This window comes from Erythrolamprus reginae, assembly GCF_031021105.1.
Source record: "Erythrolamprus reginae isolate rEryReg1 chromosome 13 unlocalized genomic scaffold, rEryReg1.hap1 SUPER_13_unloc_5, whole genome shotgun sequence".
Classification (NCBI taxonomy): domain Eukaryota; kingdom Metazoa; phylum Chordata; class Lepidosauria; order Squamata; family Dipsadidae; genus Erythrolamprus; species Erythrolamprus reginae.
The window spans coordinates 177,568-201,513 of NW_027248449.1; the positions used below are offsets into that span (position 1 = coordinate 177,568).

The 23,946-nt window shown below is 50.6% G+C and overlaps 2 protein-coding genes across 2 annotated transcripts; one reads left to right on the forward strand and one right to left on the reverse strand.

Moving 5' to 3' along the window:
- The first annotated feature begins 298 nt into the window (after positions 1-298).
- On the forward strand, positions 299-13,885 carry BCAN (brevican). The gene is made up of 10 exons (XM_070730276.1): positions 299-389; positions 1,048-1,440; positions 3,058-3,232; positions 3,443-3,570; positions 5,854-6,147; positions 6,358-6,687; positions 7,412-8,236; positions 12,431-12,538; positions 13,312-13,470; positions 13,776-13,885. Exons 1-10 carry the CDS (start codon positions 299-301, stop codon positions 13,883-13,885), a joined length of 2,613 nt encoding a protein of 870 aa, XP_070586377.1.
- A 36-nt stretch (positions 13,886-13,921) lies between these two features.
- Positions 13,922-23,472, reverse strand: HAPLN2 (hyaluronan and proteoglycan link protein 2). Its single transcript, XM_070730277.1, has 4 exons — positions 23,379-23,472; positions 18,434-18,787; positions 18,013-18,129; positions 13,922-14,052 (listed from the first exon to the last, which is right to left on the reverse strand). Exons 1-4 carry the CDS (start codon positions 23,470-23,472, stop codon positions 13,922-13,924), a joined length of 696 nt encoding a protein of 231 aa, XP_070586378.1.
- Positions 23,473-23,946: the final 474 nt, after the last annotated feature.

Sequence of the window (23,946 nt, forward strand, 5' to 3'; positions counted from 1 at the left end):
CACGAGTCAAAAAGAGGGTGGGGAAAATATTGATGGATCGCCTCGTATCCTGGACACAAACTGTTTCAACTCCCACCCTCAAAACGTCGCCACAGAGCCCTGCACACCAAGACAATTTATATATTTTTTATTTTATTTTATTTATGAATCAGCATTTTGGCCTCTTGGCCATTCAGACACAGTCCAGGGGCGTCAATGTTCCTCTATGTTTCTTTCCTCTAGTGAATTTGGGGAAAGACGTTAAGGCTCCCCTCCCTCCAGCCCCAGATTCCGGCCCCCCCCCGTGAGCAGGACCGGGATGGCCCCCTGCCGAGACCTCTTGCTCTGCGCTGCGTTGGCCCAGCTGGTGTCTCTGGGGGCATCGTTCCACTTTGCCAGGGAGAGCACAGGTAACACAATAGCAGTGGTTGGCCGGGTGGGCCAAGCTGCTTCTCTCTGGAGGTGGGGAGGGGGCTCGCAGAAGACAGGCATAGCAGTCAGGCCCAGGGGCTTCAGTGGGGGAGGTGGGCAACTTTTAGTATACTCTATGTAACTGTGTTGGGTGTTGCAATACAGAGGCTAACAATGCAAGTTTAACGCTGTACCTTTAAGAGTCATTTGCTGGTTGGCCACAAGAGGGAGCCAACGATGTTCCTCTTGGAGGAGTATAATAATATGGCTCTATAAGTCTGATTGAATGACTAATCCATGTTGCTACATTAACTCCACTTAAAGTTTGTTGAAGGTTTATTACCTAGACATTCGAACAGCAACGACCGCCCTGCCTTCCCCAGGGCCTCTCTGGAGCTCCTCCAGGTGATGCCAGTGAAAATGGATGGAACAGGCAAAAGGCAACACCGTCTGTCCCCAAAAATTGGGGGAGGGGCCATCCAAGGTGCCCTTGAACCATCTGGAGAGGCCACTGTCACTCATTGCCTCAGTTTGCTTGTCAAAGAAAGCGGGGGGGGGGAGCAGCTGCAAGGGAAAAGGCCCTTTTGGTCCCAGTGAGTTCCGCAGGCGCCCTCCCGCCAGGCTTCTCAAGGCTTCCGCCTCCTTTTCTCCCCTCAGATGACCCCAAATCTCTCCGGGTCTCCATTGCCAAGTATCCACCGGTCCGAGCCGTCCTGTCTGGCAGCCTCACCATCCCCTGCCACGTCACTTACCTGCGGCCGCCGCCCGCTGCCGAAATGGCCAGCCGCCACGGGGTTCGGGGCACCCTCCGCGTAAAATGGACCTTCCTGGCCGAGGGCAAAGAGACGGAGGTCCTGGTGGCTCGGGGCCTGAAGGTCAAAGTCAACGACCTCTACCATGACCGAGTCGCCCTGCCCTTCTACCCCGACTCGCTGACCGATGCCACGCTGGTCCTGAGTGAGCTGCGCTACAACGACTCGGGACTCTATCGCTGCGAGGCTCAACACGGGATTGAGGATGGGCAGGACTTCCTGGAGGTGAAGGTGAAGGGTAAGAAGTTCCCAGCCCAAGCTCAGCCAGAGAGGCCCCACGGAGGCTTTTTCTCTCCGGCCCTGTTCCCCCCTCCCAGGAGGTTCCTAGAGAGGCCCCACGGAGGCTTTTTCTCTCCGGCCCTGTTCCCCCCTCCCAGGAGGTTCCTAGAGAGGCCCCACGGAGGCTTTTTCTCTCCGGCCCTGTTCCCCCCTCCCAGGAGATTCCTAGAGAGGCCCCACGGAGGCTTTTTCTCTCCGGCCCTGTTCCCCCCTCCCAGGAGATTCCTAGAGAGGCCCCACGGAGGCTTTTTCTCTCCGGCCCTGTTCCCCCCTCCCAGGAGATTCCTAGAGAGGCCCCACGGAGGCTTTTTCTCTCCGGCCCTGTTCCCCCCTCCCAGGAGATTCCTAGAGAGGCCCCACGGAGGCTTCTCCCTGCCTTTTCAAGTTACAGTTTCGGAGGCTCGGGTTTGTAAGTGGAAAATGGTTCTTGAGAAAAGGCAAAAAAAATCTTGAACACCCGGTTCTTATCTGGAAAAGTCCGTAGGTAAAGACGTTCGTAGGTAGAGGGGCCTCCTAGGTCCCTTCCAACTCTATTATTATATACATTGTATCTTCCTTTCTTTCCTGTCATGAAGAAAAAATTCTCACAAAGAGTAGTATTTAAATAAATCATTTTATTATAGAAAAATCTATTTCTGTCCATGAAGATCCTAACAGCTTTCCCCACCCAACACTCTCAAGGAAACATCAACACTACAGTATTTTTCGGAGTATAAGACGCAACTTTTTCCTCCCTAAAAGAGGCTGATAATTTGGGTGGGTCTTATACTCTGAATGTAGCTTCCCCCCCCAGCCCTAACCAGGTGCTAATGATCTTCCCAGCTCTTCCCAGCTTGCAAGCTCTTTCATTGTTACTCTCTGCGAAGGATGTTTTCCAAGCCCTAAGTCTTTGCAGGGTTTTTTTCATTACTTTAACTCGCTCCGAGTAAGTTTCTTTCCAGTGCTAACCAGGTGTTAAAAATGTTCCCAGCTCTTACTGGCTTGCAAGCTCTTTCCTTGTTACTCTCAGTGAAGAATGTTTTCCAAGCCCTAAGTCTTTGCAGGGGTTTTTTCATTACTTTAACTCGCTCTGAGTAAGTTTCTTTCCAGTGCTAACCAGGTGTTAAAAATGTTCCCAGCTCTTACTGGCTTGCAAGCTCTTTCATTGTTACTCTCTCAGAATAAGGTTTTTTTTAAAGCCTGTGAGTGAGGGGGGGGAAGGAAGGGAGGAAGGGAAGGAAGGAGGGAAGGAAGGAAGAAGGAAAGGAAGGAAAAGAAGGAAGGAAGGAAGGAAGGAAGGAAGAAAAAGAAGGAAGGAAAGGAAGGAAGGAAGGGATTGGGGATTGAGGTCAGAGTAATTGTCTCATGGGGCATCTTTTCAGGTGGGGGGGAAGCAGGGGGTCAGGAAGCCCGGCAGTGATGCTAGGAAAGTTCTTGGAGTTGCAACGGTCGTGGGAATTCCTAGCAGCCCTTGAAGACTGCTGCCCTCAGCCCCCTCCCAGAGAACGGCCAAGGATTAGCAGCCGTGGTGGCCGGGGCCCAAAGTCTGCCGCCTCCTGTCCCGCCAGGCGCCCAGTCCTCTCCTCTCGCCTTGCAGGGGTCATCTTCCATTACCGGGGAGGGTCTTCCCGCTACGCGTACACCTTTCCCCAGGCTCAGGCGGCCTGCGCCCGGATCGGAGCAGCCATCGCCACCCCGGAGCAGCTCCACGCCGCCTACAGCAGTGGCTACGAGCAGTGCGACGCCGGCTGGCTGGCGGACCAGACTGTCAGGTAAGGCAAGGGGCACCGGGGGTGAGGTGGTGGTGGAGGTGGTCGGGGAGCTGGGAAGAGAATCCCACCAGAGCTGAGATTCAGGCTGATTCTTTCCACTTTCATCTCTGTCATCTCCTCTCACGAACTGGTCTCCGTCTCACGTACTTGGGGTCCTTCTCCATCCTGACCTGCCTTTTCGTGCAACCACACTATGCTGGTCACCTCTAGGTACCCTATCCATACCCCTCGCGAAGCCTGCTACGGAGACATGAACGGCTTACCGGGAATCCGCAACTATGGCGTAGTCGATCCTGAAGACACGTACGACGTCTACTGCTACGTTGAAGAACTTTATGGTCAGTTTAGTGGCTGGGAGCCTGTGGCTCCCGTCCAGTTCTGTCTTCTTCTGGGACCAGGGCTGGGGGTGAGAGGAGCCTGGCGTGAGATTCACTCCAATAATCAAATGGGTTCTGGACATGCACTCGATGGCCCACTCAATATCTTCTTTTATGGTTTTTAGCTTCATGGACGTAGGTTTAAGCCTAAGGGTTGGGGGGGGGAGGGGGCATAATCACTCATTTTGCTTCTCGTTTCTTTAGCTGGTCTAGGATGGGGGGACACTGAAAGTCCCAGGCTGCGGATGATACTTTTAAAAATACAGTGGTCACTCTATACTTACGAACTTCTATTCGTTCCGTGACCAGGGTCTTAAGTAGAAACGTTTGTAAGAAGAAGCCATTTTTCCCATAGGAATCAATGGAAAAGCAAATAAGGCATTCGACTGGGGAAACCACAGCCCTGTTTCCTCCCAGGAGATTCCTAGAGAGGCCCCCACGGAGGCTTCTCCCCGCCTATTCTGGCCCTGTTCCCTCCCAGGAGATTCCTAGAGAGGCCCCACGGAGGCTTCTCCCCGCCTTTTCCAGCCCTGTTTCCTCCCAGGAGATTCCTAGGGAGGCCCCACGGAGGCTTCTCCCCGCCTTTTCCGGCCCTGTTTCCTCCCAGGAGATTCCTAGGGAGGCCCCACGGAGGCTTCTCCCCGCCTTTTCTGGCCCTGTTCCCTCCCAGGAGATTCCTAGAGAGGCCCCACGGAGGCTTCTCCCCGCCTTTTCTGGCCCTGTTCCCTCCCAGGAGATTCCTAGAGAGGCCCCACGGAGGCTTCTCCCCACCTTTTCCAGCCCTGTTTCCTCCCAGGAGATTCCTAGGGAGGCCCCACGGAGGCTTCTCCCTGTCTTTTCTGGCCCTGTTTCCTCCCAGGAGATTCCTAGGGAGGCCCCACGGAGGCTTCTCCCCGCCTTTTCCAGCCCTGTTTCCTCCCAGGAGATTCCTAGGGAGGCCCCACGGAGGCTTCTCCCTGCCTTTTCTGGCTCTGTTTCCTCCCAGGAGATTCCTAGAGAGGCCCCACGGAGGCTTCTCCCCGCCTTTTCCAGCCCTGTTTCCTCCCAGGAGATTCCTAGGGAGGCCCCACGGAGGCTTCTCCCCGCCTTTTCCAGCCCTGTTTCCTCCCAGGAGATTCCTAGGGAGGCCCCACGGAGGCTTCTCCCCGCCTTTTCTGGTTACACTTTTGGGGTTGTAAGTGGAAAATGGTCCTTGAGAAGAGGCAAAAAAAACCCAACCTTATCTAGAAAAGTCCGTAAGTAGAGGCCTTCTCAGGTAGAGGCACTAATGTATCTTCTTTCGAAATCAATCTGATTCATTAGTGAGCTGCTGCCAGGACGGCTGATTGCGTGCAGGGGGGGCAAAAAACCTGGCCGAAAAGTCCCTGCAGGCCTGTCCCTGTGTGCGATTTTGCTACCTGCGGCAGAGCTGCGCGCAATTACCTGTTCCATCATCCACTGGTTTGATTGTAGACTGGAAACATTACAAGAAAATACACACACACACACACACACACACACACATTGCCTCCCACCAGTAAATTCCAGTTCTCTGATTTTTTTTTTAAAGTCAAACTGATTCCAAAGAACTATGTGGTGGGTATTTCAATAAATAAAAGATGCTGATTGATTGATTGATTGATTGATTGATTCATTCATTCATTCATTTATTGGATTTGTACACTGCCCCTCTCTAAGGACTCACCACATATATAAAAAACACAATAATACATCTCGATCCGTTTAGTACAATTAAAACCAGACTATCTCTGGGACCGCCTTCTACCGCACAAATCCCAGCGACCAGTTAGGTCCCACAGAGTGGGTCTTCTCTGGGTCCCATCAACTAAACAATGTCGTTTGGTGGGACCCAGGGGAAGAGCCTTCTCTGTGGCGGCCCCGGCCCTTTGGAACCAACTCCCCCCAGATATCAGAGTTGCCCCCACCCTCCTTGCCTTTCGTAAGCTCCTTAAAACCCACCTCTGTCGTCAGGCATGGGGGGAATTGAGACTTTCTCTTCCCCCTAGGCTTATAGAATTTATGCATGGTATGTCAGTATGTATGATTGATTTCTTAAATTAGGGTTTTTTAATTTAACTTAAATGTTAGACTTGTTTACATTGTATTATTATTGCTGTTAGCCGCCCCGAGTCTGCGGAGAGGGGCGGCATACAAATCTGATTAATAAATAAATAATAAATAATAAAACCCTAGAAATCCTAATATAATTTGAAGGATGCTGAGCGGCTGCCTTTCTGCCTGCAGGGGACCTGTTTCTGGTGAGCCCCCCGAGGAAATTCACCTGGGAGGAGGCCAAGGCCGAGTGTCAAGCTCAGGGGGCCGAGATGGCCACGACTGGGCAGCTCTATGCGGCCTGGACCCGAGGGCTTGACCACTGCAACCCCGGCTGGCTGGCAGACGGCAGCGTCCGCTACCCGATTGTGGCGCCCCGCGAGAAGTGCGGAGGGAACAACCCGGGAGTCAAGACCCTCTTCCTCTTCCACAACCAGACGGGATTCCCAGACCCCCGGAGCAGGTTCGATGTCTTCTGCTTCAGAGGTAAGACGGGACCTTCCTCTTGGGGGGTTCTCGGTGCTGTCGAAGAGTTTTACATCGTCTGCGAAGAGAACGCAGTTGCTTGTGATGAGATCGCGAAGGCCATTGACGTAGTAGAGAAGGAGGAGCGTTGGGGGACGCGGCTTTTCCCAGGGACAGGGGGTCTTATCCTGTGTTTCTAAGCAGTAAACCCTGCATCTCTTTCCGCTGCAGAGGGGAGCGGCCCCTCCCAGGAACCCCCCCTCCCGGAGGCCGAGAGCAGCCAGGCCATCACCACCGTGACCCAGAAGATGGAGGAGCTGCAGCTGTCCGAGGGCGAGGCTGAGGGGGCCAAGGAGTCCAGGGGGGCCATTTACTCCGTGCCCCTCTTCCAGGAGCCCCCTGGGGGGCCAGAGGAGCCGAGCGAAGCCTTTGAGGAGGCAGCCACCACACAGCCCGAGGAGGAGGAGGAGGAGGAGGAGGAGGCCAGCCCAGGCGGTTGTGATGGGCAGACTGGTGGAGAAGACCCCCGAGGCGGCAGCTGTGCCAGGCGACAAGGGCCTGGTAGGTGGTGGTGGGAGAGAAGGGGCATCTTTTAATTAAAAAATACTTAAAGATGAGTTAAAAGATAAGTGCACCAGTGTGCCTTCCGTCCCCTGTCCAATTGTCTCTCCTATGTCTCATTTAATTGTTTCTTCCTTCCATATATCTCCTCCTCTATTTTTATATATTTTCTTCTATCCTTTTCTTTATATATATTACTACATGTCTATTCTCTTCAATAGGTATTGTGTATTGGACAAAATAAATAGATAGATAGATAGATAGATAGATAGATAGATAGATAGATAGATAGATAGATAGATAAATAAATCTGGGCCTGAACCACCTAGGGCTTTGTAGGTCATCACCAGCACTTTGAATTGCCCCCGGAGACCAATTGGCAGCCAGTGTAGATCGTGGAGTGATGTTGAGATGTGGGCAGATCTGGGGAGCCCCACTATAGCTCGCGCGGCTGCGTTCTGTGCAATTTGCAGTCTCCGAACAGTCTTCAAGGGCAGTCCCACGCAGAGAGCATGGGGAGGTTTGATCGTGCCCACTTGTACAAAAAACAGAGGGCAGAGGCAGCACGCACACACACACACACACACACACACAGAAGCAGTGGGTTGTGTGAATCGAAGCTCCGCAGCTGGAGTATCCATTCAGTTTCTGGCTGCCCAGAAGGAGGCTGTGGCTCCCCCGAGAACGTCCTCCAGCCCTTCAACCGATTCCTTTCCCTTTCCAGAGCAAGAGCTGGTGGAGCCCAGCGCGGAGGAGGGGCCCAGCACCCAGGAAGCCCCCACCCCAGACCAGAAGCCGCAGTGGGAGGAAGGTGACCCAGAGACTTTGGAGGCCGAGGATGGAGAGGCCAGTGAGGAGAAGGAGCCCCACGATGTCCACGACCCTGGGCGGCCCTCCCCAGAGACTGTGGCCGGCTTCTCTGACAGCCTGGAGGGATGGACGGTGGGCAAAGTCCACGAAGGACCCTCAGAGACGGTCACCGAAGGGACCCCTGGTGCCAGCCACGCTCCCAGCTCACCCGGAGCAGCTGCCACCGGAACTCCTTCTGCCAGGCGTGCCGAAAGCAGCTCCGTTGCTGGATATGCCCCTAGCACCCTCCGAGAGGCAGGAGCTGAGCCCCCAGCGACTGTCGCTTTCCTCGTCACCCCCTGGGTCCCCGTGCTGCTCCTGTCTGGCTCGCCTGAAGAGAGTGGGGACCACTCAGGTGCCTCCTGGCCACCCCCGCCAGCCACCTGGTCTTCCCCCGTGGCCATCTCCACTCCCCTGGACGAGGCCGTGGCTGCCTCGGAGGCCTTGGCCGGTCACGGAGAGGAGCCTGATGCCAGCGCGGAGGAGCCCCCGGAGGAAGCATCAGAGGAGGAGGACCATCGGTGGACGACGGCGCCATGGGCAGAGGGAGAAGGGCACCCGGAGGCTGTGCCCTCCAGAGGCCCCCTGGGCTTGGACTTCTTCAGCACCCCCTTCCTAGAGGCCTCCTTGACCACTACCCACTCCCGGCCAGTTCTGCCCACCGAGAGTGCCAGCCTCGGCGCATCTGGCAGCGTGTCAGGTAACCCTTTGGGCTCTCCGGCTTGGGCATCCTTGGCCAGTCTTTTGGCTGTCCTGGCACACTGACCCCATCGCTGTCTCAGCCTCTCCTTTCCAGGCTGCGCTTTCCTGTGTCTCTCCTCCTCTTCCTCTTCCTCCTCCTCCTCTTCCTCCTCCCTGCTCACTTCCAGGACCGGGGAAGGCCCGGGAACCACAAAAGCACACAGACACAAACCGCTCCAGCGAGTGCGGGCACTTTAAAGTCTCTCCTACTTCTATGAAGTGTTTTAACCGTGGTTTCCATGAAAAAAATAAACAAAAACGGACCAGGCCGGAGTCTAATTTGAAAGAGAAAAAAGAAATCAGAAATTAAAAGCTTTCTGGATGTTTCTACCTGCCTCGGTCTTTCTTTACTTCCTCTTCTGCTCCTCCTTATCTGTCCTGCACTAATGAACTTTCCCTTCCGAGTTCACTGGGGGCACTGAGGTCATCAAGTCCACCCTCTGTAGTATTCTGAGCAGAGGCAGGTGGCAAGCGGTGGGCCACAAGGGTCTTTTCTGGGTCCTATTGTTTTTAATATGTTTGTGAGTGACATAGGGGAAGGTTTGGTAGGGAAGGTTTGCCTATTTGCCCATGACTCTAAAGTGTGCAATAGGGTTGATATTCCTGGAGGCGTCTGTAATATGGCAAAGGATTTAGCCTTACTAGATAAGTGGTCAAAGCAATGGAAACTGCAGTTGAATGTTTCCAAATGTAAAATAATGCACCTGGGGAAAAGGAATCCTTGGTCTGAGTTCTGTGTTAGCCAAAACTTAGGGATCTCTGACAGTCTCCAAATGGGTGAACCGTGCGGTCAGGTGGTAGGGAAAGCGAGTAGAAGGCTTGGCTGCATAGCTAGAGGTATCACAAGCAGGAAGAGGGAGATTGTGATCCCCTTATATAGAGCGCTGGTGAGACCCCATTTGGAATAATACTGTGTCCAGTTCTGGAGACCTCACCTACAAAAAGAGATATGGATAAAATTGAACAGATCCAAAGACGGGCTACAAAAACGGTGGAAGGTCTTAAGCTGATCAGGAAGGACGTCATGGACTCCATCTGTCTAGTCTGGAGGACAGAAGGGAAAGGGGGACACACTATTGAAGCATTTAAATATGGGTTTAAAGGGTTAAATAAGGTCCAGGAGGGAAGTGTTTTTAATAGGAAAGTGAACCCAAGAACAAGGGGACACAATCTGAAGTTAGTTGGGGGAAAGATTAGAAGCAACATGAGAAAATATTATTTGACTGAAAGAATAGTCGATGCTTGGAACAAACCTCCAGCAGCTGTGGTTGGTCAATCCACAGGAACTGAATGTAAAACATGCCTGGGATAAACATAGATCCCATCCTAAGATAAAATACAAGAAATAGTACAAGGACAGACTAGATGGACCAGGGGGTCTTTTTCTGCCATCAATCTTCTAGGTTTCTATGGTGAATCCCCCTGCCTAGGGAAAAGTAGCTCCTCAGAGGAATAATTTTGATTGACAGGCAATGCTTTAGTCTTCCCATCCCCGTTTCATTTTGTGGGGGCTTTTCTTCCCGTGAGCCAAGGGGGGAGGGGGCTTGGGTGGCTTTGCTAGGCAGCCTCAGCCGAAGTGTGGAAGCCCTTTCAGGACACTTAACCCGGTCGGACTCGGCTGGTGCCCTTGACGGCCCAAAGGCAGCACCACATGTGCACCGGAGAACCAGACCTGGCGTGTCGGGGCAGCCAAGGGGAGAGAAGGAGCCCCCCCTCCCCCGGGCCTTTTGCATTTCTCAGACCGTGACCAGCTCCAGCTGGAGAACATGGTGCCAGGCTGTTCCTCCTTTTTAAGCTTTGGCCTCCCCCCCCCGTGATGCTCCTCCTAGGAAGGGGGCCTCCTCTGGGGCAAATGGAGAGGGGAGGCACATAAGTCCAATTAATTAATAAATAATAATAATAATAATAATAATAATAATAATAATAATAATAATAAATGGAACAAAATCCTCTGAGAGATGAAAGGGAGGGGGCCCTTTGCAGGTACAGGGGTCCCTCGACTTACGAACTGAATTCGTTCCGTGACCAGGTTCTTAAGTAGAAAAGTTTGTAAGAAGAAGCAATTTTTCCCCATAGGAATCAATGGAAAAGCAAATAAGGCATTCGACTGGGGAAACCACAGGGAAGGTGGAGGCCCTGTCTCCTCCCAGGAGATACCTATAGAGGCCCCACAGAGGCTTCTCCCCACCTTTTCTGGCCCTGTTTCCTCCCAAGAGATTGCTAGACAGGCCCCACGGAGGCTTCTCCCCACCTTTTCTGGCCCTGTTTCCTCCCAGGAGATTCCTAGAGAGGCCCCACGGAGGCTTCTCCCTGCCTTTTCCGGTTACAGTTTCAGAGGCTGGGGTTTGTAAGTGGAAAATGGTTCTTGAGAAGAGGCCAAAAAATCTTGAACACCTGGTTCTGATCTAGAAGAGTTCGTAAGTAGAGGCGTATTCTTAGGTAGAGGAACCGCTGTATTTCCAACACTTGGACCAACGCCTAACACTGCCCAACAGGGGGGCTGACCTGCAACACACCTTGCAAAGAGAGACCAAACCAGCACACACAAACACACACACACACACATATACACATGCACATGGATCCCAGGCTGATGGAAGCCCCTTTGTAGCATTCTCCCCACCCCTGCCCCCGCCATCCTCTTGCGGGGTTTCCTGCCCTTCCTTGCTGACTGGGGGGGTCGTGGGGGAGCTGTCAAGGCAAGGAGTAAAGAGCCCCCAAGACTGGAGAGGCTGCCTGTGGCTCGGCTCAGCCGGAGACCCCTGGGCTTTAGCTGATCAAGGTGAGGGTCCTGTCCTGCCCCCCCCCAAGGCAGCTGGGACCTCCCGGGGGTGGCCCCCCGCCTTCTTCTTGGCTAATCCTTTGCAAACTGGGGTTTCCACTTCGTTGATCACGGATCCTCTCAAGACAACATGGCCGCGTTTATACCAGGCGTTTGCTCAGCATCCAACGCCACTCCGCCCTCTTTGTTTTAGCCATCGAGGGTGAAACTGGCTCAGTTTTAACTTTGGCCTCATTGTGGTTTAAAGTGTTGCAGGAAGCCTGCATTCCTGGTTCTGTTCAATTGCTCAAACTGAGAAGAGGGATCCCTCCAGGTTACACTAGGGGGGCTTAGTTGTATTTTAAATTATTAGGTTTGGCCTACATGCCTATTCTCTGAGCTGCCCCGAGTCTTCAGAGAGGGACGGCATACAAATCTAATAAATAATGATAATGATAATGATAATGATAATGATAATGATAATGATAATGATAATGATAATGATAATGATAATGATAATGATAATGATAATGATAATGATAATGATAATGATAATGATAATGATAATTATAATTATAATTATAATTATAATTATAATTATAATTATAATGATAATAAACAACCAGCTGAGCCGTGGGTGAACTCCAACACTTGTCCCTACCGGTTCTGTCTGCATGGCTTGGTGGGCGTGGCAAGGGTTAGGATACTGCAAAATTTATTTATTTATTTATTCAATTTTTTAATGCCGCCCTTCTCCTTAGACTCAGGGCGGCTTGCAACATGTCAGCAACAGCCCTTTTTTTAAACAGACCCCCCCTCCCACAATCCGGGTCCTCGTTTGACCCACCTCGGAAGATGGAAGGCTGAGCCAACCTTCAGCCGCTGGTGAGATTTGAACCGCTGACCTGCAGATCTAGCAGTCAGGCTTTAGTGGCCTGCACTACTGCGCTTGACCTGCTGCGCCACCTCGGCTCATAAAAATCCCCACTCCCTCCCCACTCTGGGGCCAGCTAGAGGCGGCGTTTGCTGGTTCTCCGAACTACTCAAAATTTCCGCTACCGGTTCCCCAGAACCTTCTGGATTTCAGCCCTGAGTGAAGCCTGTCACTTGAACACTGCTGTCCGTCACACAAAAATGGGACTTGCGTGACGGGACGCCTGAATATTTTGCAGCCCCTGGTGTCTTGGAATAGAAGGGTGGGGGTTGTGGGAACTGAGCCATCTTACCCAGTCGAAAGGCTTTCTGGCCTGTTTCTCCCCCACCTGACACGCTGCTTCGTCCCCTCCAGTTCCCAGTGTGTCCATCCGAAGGGTCCCACTGGGTTCCGTCTGCCGGGCCAAGGGAAGGGGGAGGGCCATGGCGCCCCTCCAACCCTCGTCCGTCTGCTTTCAGACTCCTGCATGCCAAACCCCTGCAGGAACGGAGGGACCTGCACGGAGGGAAGTGGGCGCCCAGGCTGCCTCTGCCTGCCAGGATACGGAGGGGACTCCTGCGACACCAGTGAGTAAACAGGGCACAGGGAGCTGCCCAAGAGTCTGATGGGGTGGACAGAGGCAGGGCTGGGCAGCAGCCGATGCCCCTAGTTGAACCAGAGGGGGGAGGAGAGACCTCCCCTTCCCCAACCTTCCCCTCCCCTCCCTCTTCCCTAACCCTTCCCTAACAATAACCCTTCCCAAACCCTCCCCTTCCTCTTCCCCTCCCCTTCCCCTTCATTAGGGTGGGTGGGTCAAGTCCAGATGCCGGGCCCCTCCCCCGACCCTCCCCTTCCCTAACCCTAATGCTCTCCAAACCCTCCCCCAACCCTCCCCTCCCTTTCCTCTTCCATAACCCTTCCCCTCCCCTTACCTAGGGTGGGTGGGCCAAGTCCAGATGCCAGGCTCCTCCCCCAACCCTTCCCTAACCCTAACCCTTTCCTGACCCTCTTCTTCCCTAACTCTAATGCTCTCCACACCCTCCCCCAACCCTCACTTACCCCTCCCCTTCCCTAGGATGGGTGGGCCAAGTCCAGGTGCCAGGCTCCTTCCCCTCCCCTCCCCTTCCCTAACCCTTTCCCGACCTGACTCGACCCTCCCCTAACCCTACCCTTCCCCAACATCCCTGGGCATGCTGTGCAAAGGGGCTGGATCCTCTGGGGTGGGGGGGGCTGCTCTAGGCCCTGTCCGTGGCACCCTGGGTGTTCCTTCTCCTCCTCCTCCTCCTTTCAACACCAACGTCCTTCCACCCAACTCGGAGGCCGCAGGATCCATTCCGGGCTCCCTCTTCTCTCTCTCCAGGCTTGAGGAAGTGCCAGTCCGGCTGGGATGTCTTCCAAGGATCCTGCTACAAGCATTTTTCTTCCCGGAGGAGCTGGGAGGAGGCCGAGACCCGGTGCAGGGAGCACGGGGGCCACTTGGCCAACATCATGTCTCCGGAGGAGCAGAGCTTCATCAACAGTAGGGGTCTTAGTCTCGTGTCGGTCTGGAGCTTCAGGGCTGGAGGGATTGTCCAGCTCTCGCGGCTGCAGCCCTTGCAGTCCCCTTCACTGGGGGCCCTGGGCCCCCAACCTTCTTCCTCACCTTCCTGGCCTTCCACCCTTGTAGTGGGAAAGGGTGGGGGTCCAGGGGTCCCAGGGAGGGGGGAAAGAAGCTTCCGTGGCTTTGGTTGCTCTTCCCGGGCCCTTCCCTCGTCTGGGCCAGAGCAGGGGGGTGGAAGGGCGCTGTCTCCCCCCATTCATGAAGGGTCCCTTCCTCGCTTCCAGATCAGTACAGAGAATACCAGTGGATTGGCCTGAATGACCGCACGATCGAAGGGGACTTCCAGTGGTCTGATGGGAGCCCTCTGGTAAGTGGGGCTCCAAAAACTCCCTGAGCCGAAGGGCCTGAGCTCTGGGCGGCTCTGTAAGACTCAGTCCACCTTGGGAGACCTCGGAAAGGTGACGTTGAAGATGGAGGAAAGGCCCCGGGTGGGCTCTCCCAAATGGGAGGGGGTCATCTTCATCCCTGTGTCCGTGAGGCTTCCACGCAGACAAAATATGTCTATTTATTCCCGTAAGCAAACTTCAAGGGGTTAATGTTAGTTTTAAAGAAACCCAGTCTTAGACCATTGAGAATCTGAGATAGAATTCCAGAGGGTCCTATAAAAAGTGGGGTCTCTCTAGCCTTCTCTCAATGCCTGTTTAGGGTCTCACTTCCCTTTCAGACACATGGGGAAGGTGAGCCTCGGAATCCATTGGGATGATATTTATCCAAATTGCACCAATGTAATTTTTTTACTTTAATTTTATTTGGTTTGAAAGAAGAAAGAAAAAGGCAAAGGGCGTTGAGAGAAAGAGAGAGAAAGGGAGGGAGGAAGAGAGAGGAAGAGAGAGAGAAAAGAGAGGGAGGAGGAGAAAATAGAAAGGGAGGAATAGAGAGAGAGAGAAAGAGAGGGAGGGAGGAAGAGAGAGAGAAAGAAATAGAAAACAAGGGAGGAAGGGAGGAAGAGAGAGAAAGAGAGAGAAAAAAGAGAGGGAGGAAGAGAAAAATAGAAAGGGAGGGAGGAATAGAGAGAGAGAGAAAGAGAGGGAGGGAGGAAGAGAGAGAAAGAGAGAGAAAGGGAGGGAGGAAGAGAGAGAAAGAGAGAGAAAGGGAGGGAGGAAGAGAGAGAAAAAAGAGAGGGAGGAAGAGAAAAATAGAAAGGGAGGGAGGAATAGAGAGAGAGAGAAAGAGAGGGAGGGAGGAAGAGAGAGAGAAAGAAATAGAAAACAAGAGAGGAAGGGAGGAAGAGAGAGAAAGAGAGAGAAAGGGAGGGAGGAAGAGAGAGAAAGAGAGAGAAAAAAGAGAGGGAGGAAGAGAAAAATAGAAAGGGAGGGAGGAATAGAGAGAGAGAGAAAGAGAGGGAGGGAGGAAGAGAGAGAGAAAGAAATAGAAAACAAGAGAGGAAGGGAGGAAGAGAGAGAAAGAGAGAGAAAGGGAGGGAGGAAGAGAGAGAAAGAGAGAGAAAAAAGAGAGGGAGGAGGAGAAAAATAGAAAGGGAGGGAGGAATAGAGAGAGAGAGAAAGAGAGGGAGGGAGGAAGAGAGAGAGAAAGAAATAGAAAACAAGAGAGGAAGGGAGGAAGAGAGAGAAAGAGAGAGAAAGGGAGGGAGGAAGAGAGAGAAAGAGAGAGAAAAAAGAGAGGGAGGAGGAGAAAAATAGAAAGGGAGGGAGGAATAGAGAGAGAGAGAAAGAGAGGGAGGGAGGAAGAGAGAGAGAAAGAAATAGAAAACAAGAGAGGAAGGGAGGAAGAGAGAGAAAGAGAGGGAGAAAGAGAGGGATGAATAGAAATAGAAAGGGAGGGAGGAATAGAGAGAGAGAGAAAGAAAGTGAGATGGAAGGAAGGAGGGAAAGAGAGAGAGAGAAAGAGAGGGAGGAAGGAAGAGAGAGAGAAAGAAATAGAAAACAAGAGAGGAAGGGAGGAAGAGAGAGAAAGAGAGAGAAAGGGAGGGAGGAAGAGAGAGAAAGAGAGAAAAAAATAGAGGGAGGAAGAGAAAAATAGAAAGGGAGGGAGGAATAGAGAGAGAGAGAAAGAAAGTGAGATGGAAGGAAGGAGGGAAAGAGAGAGGAAGAAAGAGAGGGAGGAAGGAAGAGAGAGAGAAAGAAAGAAAGAGAAAACTAGAGAGGAATGAAGGAAGAGAGAGAGAGAAAAAGAGAGGAAGGAAGAGAGAGAGAAAGCAAGTGAGACGGAGGGAAGGAGGGAAAGAGAGAGAAAGAAAGAGAGGGAGGAAGGAAGGGAGAGAAAGAAAGAAAGAGGGAGCAAGAGATAGAAAGAGAGAAAAAAGAAAGTGTTTTTTTTTGCTCCATATAGACCAAAATTTTAATCAAGAAGCCACCCCCACCCCCGCTCAATGGTGTCCCACTTTAGCAATATTGAAATCTGGTCACTTTATCCTAAGTGGGCTCGTCCTTCACGTTGAGTAGCCACTGCCCTCTCCACTGAAGCTGGCTGGAGTTGTCAGGCGAGCCAGCGCAGAAAGCAGCCGAGGGGGAAGTTGAGCAAAGAATTGAAAGGAGGTGGAGGGTTTAGATTCTGTGCAAATCGATGGTGAGACCCCACTCGGAGTCCTGTGCACAGTTCTGGTCACCGGACCTCAAGGAGGATAGAATGGAACTGGGAAAGGTGCAAAAAAGGGCCACAAGGATGACCAAGGTTGCAAGGCCTTGGTCTCTCCAGCCTTGAAAGACGGCGTTGAAGGGGGGGCTTGACCGAAGGGAGTAAAATCATGAATGGGATAGAAAAGGTGGACGGAGAAACATTATTTTCTCTGTCCCACAATACTAGGACGAGGGGATCATTCCCTAAAGGTCACAGGTGAGAAAGTGAGGACAAATCAAGGGGGATATTTCTTCACCCAGAGGGTCCTTGGTTGGTGGGATTCCCTTCCAGAAGAGGTCGTGACAGCTGTCAGCCTGGAGAGCTTCAAGGCAGGATGAGACAGATTCATGGATGCCGAGTGTATCATAGGTGGTGATTGAAACGGATGTCCAAGTGCCCCCTCTATGTGGGTTGAGGCAACCAGGGTTCCCCTGGGGTCCCATTTCCTGGGGGTCAGGGGAAAGGGAGGGTCTGGCCTTCTCTTTCTGCTCAAGATCCCCCTGGACAATTGGGGGGCCACTGTGGGACACAGAAGGCTGGACTCCATGGGCTTTGGCCTGATTCAGCCGGGCTCTTCTGAGGTTCTTGGGTTCCTACATAAGCCTTCCCACTTTTATTCTCCAGTCCTGGGGTAAACCAGCCCCAACCTCCCACCCTGCTCCCTGGGGAAACAAACAAGGGGTTGGTCCAAACATCTCCCCCACCCCTAATTTGTTATCTTTATCTTCTGCCCCAGGTATGTCCAGCCCTTCCTCCTCTTCACTTCCCTCCCCCCTCCCAGGACAGTAGTTGACTCTCGGCACAAGACACCATAGTGTTGATGAACTGAAGAAGGGAAGGGAAGGGAGGGGAGGACCGAGTCCTTGGACTGTGAAATTGCGAGTTGTGATGGGAAGGTGACACTTTTCTTTGGTTTTGGAAATTTGGTCAATAGTTTTTTTTACTGCCTTCCCACCTTCCAGGTGACCACTCGGTGAGAAAACAAATGTTCAAGCGACAGAATGCGGCCACGAGAGCTATCGTGGGGTTACCTAGGTTCGCCCACGTCTCTCCAACACTCCGTGGCTTGCCTTGGCTGCCGGTCAGTTTCCAGTCACAATTCAAAGTGTTGGTCATGACCTATAAAGCCCTACATGGCATCGGACCAGAGTATCTCCGAGACCATCTTCTGCCGCATGAATCGCAGCGACTGATCAGGTCCCACAGGGTTGGCCTTCTCAGAGTCCCGTCGACTAAACAATGTCGTCTGGTGGGACCCAGGGGAAGAGCCTTCTCTGTGGCGGCCCCGGCCCTCTGGAATCAACTCCCCCCCCCCAGAGATCAGAACTCCCCCCACCCTCCTTGTCTTTCGTAAATTGCTTAAGACCCACCTATATCACCAGGCATGGGGGAACTGAGAGATCTCTCCCAGGCTTATAGAGTTTTATGTATGGAATGCGTGTGTTGCATGGTTTTTAAATGATGGGTTTTTAGATGCTTCCTTTTAAATATTAGATGTGTTGTATTATCACATTGTGCTTATTATTGTTGTGAGCCGCCCAGGGTCTGCGGAGAGGGGCGGCATACAAATCTAAGAAATAATAATAATAATGATGATGATGATGATGATGATGATGATAATAATAATAATAATAATAAATAATAATAATAAGTACTGACATAATAATAAAAAATAAAATTATTATTATTATTATTATTATTATTATTATTATTATTATTATTATTATTATTATCACCACCTTTCAGCTTTGCTCGGAAGGGCTTTTGAGGAGGGGGAAACACCATGAAATTGCTTCTTGACTCTCAGCCCCCCACCTTCCCCTGTGAGTGGGAATAATCATAGAATAAAAGAACCCCCCGAGACCGCGGCCCCAGACCGGTTACCTTGGTAAAGCTGCTGGTAGGTGGCCAGCCGGGCGTCTTGTTCCTGGCAAGACTTCTTGGCCTCAAAGTAGTTGAACTGGTAGCGCCCCTGGCTGGTTTGGTAGGGGAAGACGACCCCTGGAGCAAAAGGACAAGAGGTGGAGAGGCCGGTGGAGGGGCAGAGGCTGGGGAGCCCCCGCAGAGACTCGCTCCGTCCGGGGACATGGTTACCTGCAGGGGCTGCTTTGCAAGGGCCCCAGGTTAAGGGTCCGCAGCTTGTCCAGTTTGCACTCTTCCCTCCCACAAAGCCAGGTGAGCCCCCCCTTTCAAGGGTCCCACCTTTCGGAGAAGGCTGTGCCGCAGACGGTCAAGGGCACAAGGCTCCTTCCGTCGGCTTCCCTGGGTGGATGAGACGCCATTGGGGAGTGGGAGCCCCACCTACCTTCCAGCTGCAAGACAAGGGAGATGCTCTCGTCCTCCAGGCCGTTGACCACCTGGCAGCGATAGCGGCCCTCGTCATCCAAGGTCAGATTGGAGATGGTCAGCGAGGCATCGTAGCGGTGGCTGCGCTTCAGCTGGGCCCGGCTGCCCAGCGGGCCGTAGGTTTTGTGGTGGACCCCATTGCTGATCAGGATGGCCACTTCCAGGTACTCGGACGGCTCCACCTTGCTCCACCGGACCTTGTAGTTTGGGGGCACGACCCACAGGATGCAGGGCAGGGTGACCGAGGCTCCCCGACGGGCCTCCACTATCTTGCTTTTGGGCTCCAGCAGGTACTGCAAGGGGGCAGGTGTTGCTGTGGGACGGGGGGAAAAACAGCCGCTCATTACAGCCCTAAGGTGCAGAGGCCCAGGGCAAGTGTGGGGCGGGGAAGCTCTCTTTGCTGGCCAATGCATCCATTTCACTTACGGGGTGTTCTGTCTGGGTCCCCCCAGACGCCAACACCAACCCAAAAGAGTAGCCAGACACACTGGTAAAAAGCAAAGGCAGTTTATATACTGGAAAGCAAACACAGGTAACAAAAACTGTTCTTACAGACAGGAACACGATGAAGCTTCACAGAGGTTTCACGAAGGCCGGGCAATAAAACAGGATTCTTGCTGGCAAAAACAACGCTGGAGATAATAAAACCCACGCCTCCCCCAAGTCTTCCAGACTTCTAGGCCACAAGCCAAGATCAGAGACGCCGAGAATCGAAGCAAGGTCACAGGACTCCCAGTTGATAACTCTCCACAAGGCTGCAAGGGCGGGCCTGCCTTTTCAACCCTGCTGAGGAGAACCACACCCACACCCAGCTGTTGCCAATTCAGGGATGGAAATACCTTTCTAATTGGCCCCGTCTTTGAGCTGCACGTCTCTGCCTCATGTCTATTATAGCCTGTGCGTCTTCATCCAATGAATCCAGGCTACTAGCTGGGGAGAGGGCCCCCCCCGGGAGTCTCAGGCTGCTCTCCCTCCTCCTCTTCCTGACGTTCCTCTCCCCCGTCTGCCTGGTCCTCCCCCTCCTGGTCACTGTCCTCCTCCTCTGGGCATGGATCCGGCAGAGCTCCAGCCGGTCCCTGAGGAGCCTCAGGCTGAATCACAACACGGGGTTACTTACCGCTTTCTGCCGCGTGAATCCCAGCAACCGGTTAGGTCCCACAGAGTCGGCCTTCTCCAGGTCCCATTGGTCAGACAATGTCGCTTAGAGGGCCTTGGGGAAGAGCCTTCTCTGTGGTGGCCCTGGCCCTCTGGAATCAGCTCCCCCCTGGAGATACGAACTGCCCGCACCCTCCTCGCCATTCGCAAGAGTCTCAAGACCCCTTTATATCGCCAGGCATGGCCCACCCCCCCACCCCTCTTTAATAATGAAATGTGTGGTTGTGAATGATTGATTTTACTGTATTGTAATTTTAATGGATTAGATTTGTGGCTGTATTGTTTACATGGTATCCTATGAGCTGCCCCGAGTCTTTGGAGATGGTTGACCTCTCGGGATTCCTAAGAGGTCAGTAAGGGGCGAGTACAAGTGCACTAGAGTGCCTTCCGTCCCCTGTCCTATTGCTCTCCTATATCTCCTCTACCTTTCTTCTATTCTTTCATTGATATGTTCTATTCCTCTACCTTCTTTTCTATTGTTTCTTAGGTATATTTTACTATGAGTCTCTCCTCTATAACCTTCATCATGTATTTTACTATGGGTATACCCACTAAATCCCTCATTGTGTACTGGACAAAATCAATCAATCAATCAATAAATACAAATCTAATAATATCTCTGAGACCGTCTTCTGCCACACGAATCCCAGCGAACGGTTAGGTCCCACAGAGGTGGCCTTCTCCGGGTCCTGTCGACTAAACAATGTCGTCTGGCGGGACCCAGGGGAAGAGTCTTCGGAAAGGGGCGGCATACAAATCCAAATAATAAAATAAATAAATAAATAAATAAATAAATAAGGAGCCTTCTCTGTGGCGGCCCCGACCCTCTGGAACCAGCTCCCCCCGGAGATTAGGACTGCCTCCAGCCTCCTTGCCTTTCGCAAACTCCTTAAAACCCACTTCTGCCATAAGGCATGGGGGAATTGAGACATCTCCCCCAGGCTTACATAGCTTTATGTATGGTATGTTCATGCTGTATGTTTTTAAAATAATGGGTTTTTAGATATTTTTTAAATATTAGATTTGTTTATTGTATATTGTTTTGTTGTTGTTGTGAGCCGCCCCGAGTCTGCAGGGAGGGATTGCATACAAATCTAATAGATAGATAGATAGGTAGATAGATAGATAGATAGATAGATAGATAAGTAGGTAGGTAGGAAGGTAGGTAGATAGATAGATAGATAGATAGATAGATGATAGATAGATAGATAGATAGATAGATAGATAGATAGATAGATAGATAGATAGATAGATAAATAAGTAGGTAGGTAGGTAGATAGATAGATGATAGGTAGATAGATAGGTAGGTAGGTAGGTAGATAGATAGATAGATAGATAGATAAGTAGGTAGGTAGGTAGGTAGATAGATGATAGGTAGATAGATAGATAGATAGATAGATAGATAAATAAGTAGGTAGGTAGGTAGATAGATAGATGATAGGTAGATAGATAGGTAGGTAGATAGATAGATAGATAGATAGATAGATGATAGGTAGATAGATAGGTAGGTAGGTAGATAGATAGATAGATAGATAGATAAGTAGGTAGGTAGGTAGGTAGATAGATGATAGGTAGATAGATAGATAGATAGATAGATAGATAAATAAGTAGGTAGGTAGGTAGATAGATAGATGATAGGTAGATAGATAGGTAGGTAGGTAGATAGATAGATAGATAGATAGATAGATAGATAAGTAGGTAGGTAGGTAGGTAGATAGATAGATAGATAGATAGATAGATAAGTAGGTAGGTAGGTAGGTAGATAGATGATAGGTAGATAGATAGATAGATAGATAGATAGATAGATAGATAGATAAGTAGGTAGGTAGGTAGATAGATGATAGGTAGATAGATAGATAGATAGATAGATAGATAAATAAGTAGGTAGGTAGGTAGATAGATAGATGATAGGTAGATAGATAGGTAGGTAGATAGATAGATAGATAGATAGATAAGTAGGTAGGTAGGTAGATAAATAAGTAGGTAGGTAGGTAGGTAGATAGATGATAGGTAGATAGATAGATAGGTAGGTAGGTAGATAGATAGATAGATAGATAGATAGATAAGTAGGTAGGTAGGTAGGTAGATAGATAGATAGATAGATAGATAGATAAGTAGGTAGGTAGGTAGGTAGGTAGATAGATAGATAGATAGATAGATAGATAGATAGATAGATAGATAGATAGATAGATAGATGTTAGGTAGGTAGGTAGGTAGATAGATAGATAGATAATAGGTAGGTAGGTAGGTAGATAGATAGATGATAGGTAGGTAGGTAGGTAGATAGATAGATGATAGGTAGATAGATAGATAGATAGATGATAGGTAGGTAGGTAGATAGATAGATAGATAGATAGATAAGTAGGTAGGTAGGTAGATAGATAGATGATAGGTAGATAGGTAGGTAGGTAGGTAGGTAGGTAGATAGATAGATAGATAGATAGATAGATAAGTAGGTAGGTAGATAGATAGATAGATAGATAGATAGATAGATAGATAGATAGATAGATAGATGGATGGATGGATGGATGATAGGTAGGTAGGTAGATAGATAGATAGATAGATAGATAAATAAGTAGGTAGGTAGGTAGATAGATAGATGATAGGTAGATAGATAGGTAGGTAGATAGATAGATAGATAAGTAGGTAGATAGATAGATAGATAGATAGATGATAGGTAGGTAGGTAGGTAGGTAGGTAGGTAGATAGATAGATAGATAGATAGATAGATGATAGGTAGGTAGGTAGATAGATAGATAGGTAGATAGATAGATAAATAAGTAGGTAGGTAGGTAGATAGATAGATGATAGGTAGATAGATAGATAGATAGATAGATAGATAGATAGATAGATAGATAGATAGATAGATAGATAAATAAGTAGGTAGGTAGGTAGATAGATAGATAGATAGATAGATAGATAGATAGATAGATAGATAGATAGATAGATAGATTAAATGAATGAATGAATGAATGAATGAATGAATGAATGAATGAATGAATGAATAAATACATAAATAAATAAATCCCACTAGCTTTGCCCTGGCAGCGAAGGGGCCACTGCTGGTCTGTCTGGGTGCAGCTTTGCATCCACAGATCGGAGTTAAAGGCCAGGGGGTGGACGTGTGACGCAGCCAGTAAAAGACACAGACTCAGTGTGCTAACACAAGTACTGTATTATTTACACGTGTACATATATACAAGCACAAAGCAGAAATAGATAACGAACCACTCATAGCAGCACACAGCAAAAGGCACAGGCAAAAAAGGAGCCGGAGGCTTAAGGCAAAGCGTGCTGGCGCCCTCTTGTGGCACAACCAGCCAAAGCCCTTTTATGTTTTTATTTTATTTTTTTATTCATTTGTCCAATACACAAACACATAGGAAGAAAAATAGACATGTAGTGATATATATATAAGGGTAAAGTGAACTTAGAGGAGAGGATACATGAAAGGAAGAAAATATATAGGATAAGTGAGAGAAAGGAAAGACAATTGGACAGGGGACGAAAGGCACACCAGGGCACTTATGGACGCCCCTTAAAGTCATATTACTCATTTGGAGTTACAAACTGCTAATACATGGCAACGAATGTTTGCCTCTCCAGAAAACCACTGGCCGACCCTGGTAAAGGCTGGGAGGGGCCTTGCCCTTCTCAGGGGCAGCCAGGAGGGCGCCCACCGCATCCTGGGTGTTTTGGGGCAGGCCCCACTGGGAGACGTTGGTCAAGGAGGACCATTCGTGGCCTACCTGGCTGAGTCCCGCTCGGCCTCTGGTAGATGGCAGGGACTCCGGGCGCGGAAGACAGGAGCCACAGGGAAGCCAGGATCAGCAACGGAGGCATCCTGGCCGGGAGCAGCAGCTGTTGTGCCTGCAAAAAGAAAGACAGATCCCCTGTCTGTCCGTCACCCAAGCTCTCCAACACCTGGCAGGGAAGGGCCAGACTGTCTCGGACACCCCAGACCAGCGGTCCCCAAACTACGGCCCGGGGGCCGGATGCGGCCCGCTGAGGTCTTTTAACCGGCCCGCGACAGCACACAAGATTTTACCGATCGATATAATAAGAGGGAAAAATAGAGAGGGAGAGAGAAATGAAGAGGAGAGATAGAAAGGGAGAGAGAGAAAGGGAAAAATAGAGAGAGGGGGAGAGAGAGAAAGTGTGAGAGATACAAAGAGGGAGAGTTAGAAAGAGAGTGAGTGAGAGAGAGAGGAGAGAGAGAGAGAAAGAGAAAGAGGGAGAGAGAAAGGAAGAGGGAGAGGAAAATGAAACAAATGAAAGAAAAGGAAGAGGGAAGAGAGAAGTGGAGAGGAAGGAGGG